This window comes from Rhea americana, unplaced genomic scaffold (assembly GCF_003343005.1).
Source record: "Rhea americana isolate MKP2758 unplaced genomic scaffold, rheAme1 scaffold_206, whole genome shotgun sequence".
Lineage (NCBI taxonomy): Eukaryota > Metazoa > Chordata > Aves > Rheiformes > Rheidae > Rhea > Rhea americana.
The window spans coordinates 1,027,091-1,030,032 of record NW_028186217.1 but is presented as its reverse complement, the minus strand read 5'-3'; the positions used below and the strand labels follow the sequence as shown (position 1 = coordinate 1,030,032).

The window sequence follows — 2,942 nt, the reverse complement described above, 5'->3', positions numbered from 1 at the left end:
GTTCAGGGTGTCGCAGGGCTGCCACCAGCCCCTCTGCGTATTCCCATCCCACACGCTGACCATACCTCGAGACGACGGGGTTTGGAAATTAGTTCTGCAATAAAAGATATTTGCTTATTCAAACACCTGTGCAGCAGGACCGATAGAGTCCATGCCGTGAGAGTGGTGTTCGGATTCTGCATAGAGACCTGCCACGAATAAAATCTGTGAAAGGACCAACCTTCCAGCCTTAGGTTTTCTCTTCTTCCTCCTTCAGAGTTGGCAAGTTCTGCTGCACATATTACTTAAATGAAACAGCCCCATCCATTCTCCTTTGCAGTTTATTACTATATTGTCAGTCTATTGTCCTTTATTTGCAATGGATGCTGGTGTTGATGCTTCTCACTTGGACAGAAAGAAGACGAAATTCTATTCGTTTACATGTTTTATTGTTGTAAACATTAAAATTGTCTTTCCCAAAGAAAGAGTTATCAGGAAAAAAAATCAGCATTTCTAACTGTCATACACCATAGAAAAAAAGGCAGTGACTCATATAATGTGCCATACTGGAAATATACAAAGAAAAATATTACAGAATATGGCAATATTAAAAATATTACTCGAACATAAAATAATATATTAACCGACAATTTTAGACATTAAAAAACAAAACAAAACAAAAATTCAAAGTGCTCAGTAATTTCCAGGGAGTTATGTATATTATAAGCACTCTGGAAACAGTCAAAAGCTGCTGCATGCAAGATTTGTTTAGCTTTAGACAACAAAATAATCAAGATATAAACTTCTTTTTTTAATCAACATCAACAGTACATACAACACTTACAAACAAGGAATGTTGGACGGTGTTTACAAACACTATGTGTCCCTTTGTTGAGGATTTGGGGTTTTGTAATACTTGTGCCCACCTATTTTACAATTGAGAAAATGTTTGAAGCTTAGATAACTACCAATCTTTATAAAAGCTAACAGACTACATAGTGTCTGAAATACTATTTATAGAATATAGACATTACTGAAATAGCAAGTGCCTATAACATTGTCACCCTAGAATCATCATGCTTTCCTTTAATGGAGTGATTTTTTTTCCTTTTTTTCTCCTTTTTTTGCAAACATGTTTAGCTTTTAATTCTTTTAGTATTGTTTTCCGTATTTATTCATAAATAGGCACAGAATAATCAGAATAATTTTTAAAAAGCCAAACTGATAAATTTACAAGCCTTTGCCTTCYTTAATGACATGCCACCCACGCAACATTTAGGTTTTAGTATATATTACAGCTTTCTTTTACAGCAGAAAACTTTAAGAGGGTGAGACTTGTGGGTCACTTTAATACTTTGTCATCATATGAGTCTTAGCTGCGCACCCGGCGTTGCCAGATATGTTCATCTTTTTAATTAGAAGTCCTTAATAATAAATTCATTTTTAAGCTGATAATAAAAAGTTTATACCATGGTRTTTGTGTAGTCCATGATCTGAATCCATGATGCCCCAGAGCCAAAATGCCCCTTCATGTTCTGCCTGCAGGAAGTTAACAACAGGTTTTTTGGATGGGAATCTGGCACCCAAAGGTGCTGCTTTGCGCCCAGATGAATTCCCCTTCAGACAGGTGGAGTTTCTTTTAAGTTCAACATAAGTGCATGGGAAGAGTCTTAAAAAGGTAAAGTGTCCAGAAAAAGTTTGTCGATTATTGCTGGAGGTGGCACCAAATCTTCCAATTTCAGGTAGAAAATGCGTTGCAGCCCCTGCGTGCAAAGAGTGCGAAGTTCAGGGAGCTTCCCCAAGAGTTTGGACAAATAATTGGGGCGATTCAACCCCCCGTTATTGAAAGTCACATGGTCTTTGAGACAATTTACAATCTTGTTTTGAAGTTCTTCCACCCTCTTGGGTTCCTTAAGCCCATGCCTCTCTGCAAAAGACAAGGATGCACGACATTACAGGTCTGACATTGCGGAGAACGCAAAGGGGACAGGAGATGCCTAGTGATGCTGAAGGRAAAAGAAACAGGAAAGACACTGACCTGTTACCATAGCCAGGGCAGCGATGCAAGAGAACGCAGATATATCGATGTTCATGTTTTGCAAGTTGGAGGAGAATTCCACAATGGAGTCAATCCATTCCCCAAAACCACGGACACACTGCAACCGGTGCAGGACTACCCCATTGCAGAAGATAAGCTTGCCCTCCACTGGGTTTGACCTGTAAAGAATACAGCAATCCCAAAATAAACAGRTGAAAGAAAGAGAGAAAGGAAGGAAGACAGATTACAAAGAGAAAAAAAATAGAAAAAGAGAGAAAGAAAGAGAAAAAAAAAGAAAGAAGCAGCAAGATGGGGGGCAAAAAGCTAAACAACTAATTACTTGAGGAGCAATAAATGAAGGATTTAAGAGGCACCTAATTACTGAGGAGTTAATAAAATGCAGATCAGTGGACCTTGAAAGGATCTGATTTCGTAATCACCCAGAAGTCCCCCCTTGGATTTTGGCCGCTTACCTGTAAGCCAGTCGCAGCACAAACAGCTCCAGGAAGGCAGATTCGAAGAGCAAGTCTTGGTCTGTTTTAGGAAGATCAGTGAAGCCAGGGATTTTTTCTGCCCATCCTCGGATGATCTCCATGGAGCCCGTCAAGAGATCATAGAACTGCTGGATGTGCTGAGTGTCATCTCCACTCATCTGGTAGTCAGGGCTAGCCTGGAACTGGAAATTCATTTTAAAAAGCACTTAATGAGGTTCTCTAAAGTATATAACCCGTGAAATTGCTAACCCCATTTCTAGTAGGGGAGCCAGGTTTTTATAACAATTAAACCTCTCTCTGACCAGTACGGAAATTAGATGTTCCAGGGCAATTAATTCAATTAGGAACGGTGCTATGAGGTCGCCGCTTTAAATATGTAAATGCGCGTTTCGGCGCGGCGCCACCGCAGGCGCGGCGTGCGCGGGGCCGCG

The 2,942-nt window shown here is 40.1% G+C and overlaps 1 protein-coding gene across 1 annotated transcript; it reads right to left on the bottom strand.

Moving 5' to 3' along the window:
• Positions 1–406: 406 nt before the first annotated feature.
• NR4A2 (nuclear receptor subfamily 4 group A member 2) lies at positions 407–2,883 on the bottom strand. The gene is made up of 3 exons (XM_085304338.1): positions 2,491–2,883; positions 2,018–2,196; positions 407–1,906 (listed from the first exon to the last, which is right to left on the bottom strand). The coding sequence occupies exons 1-3, from the start codon at positions 2,703–2,705 to the stop codon at positions 1,650–1,652; spliced, it is 651 nt and encodes a 216-aa protein (XP_085160464.1). The 5' UTR covers positions 2,706–2,883; the 3' UTR covers positions 407–1,649.
• Between the last annotated feature and the right edge of the window lie 59 nt (positions 2,884–2,942).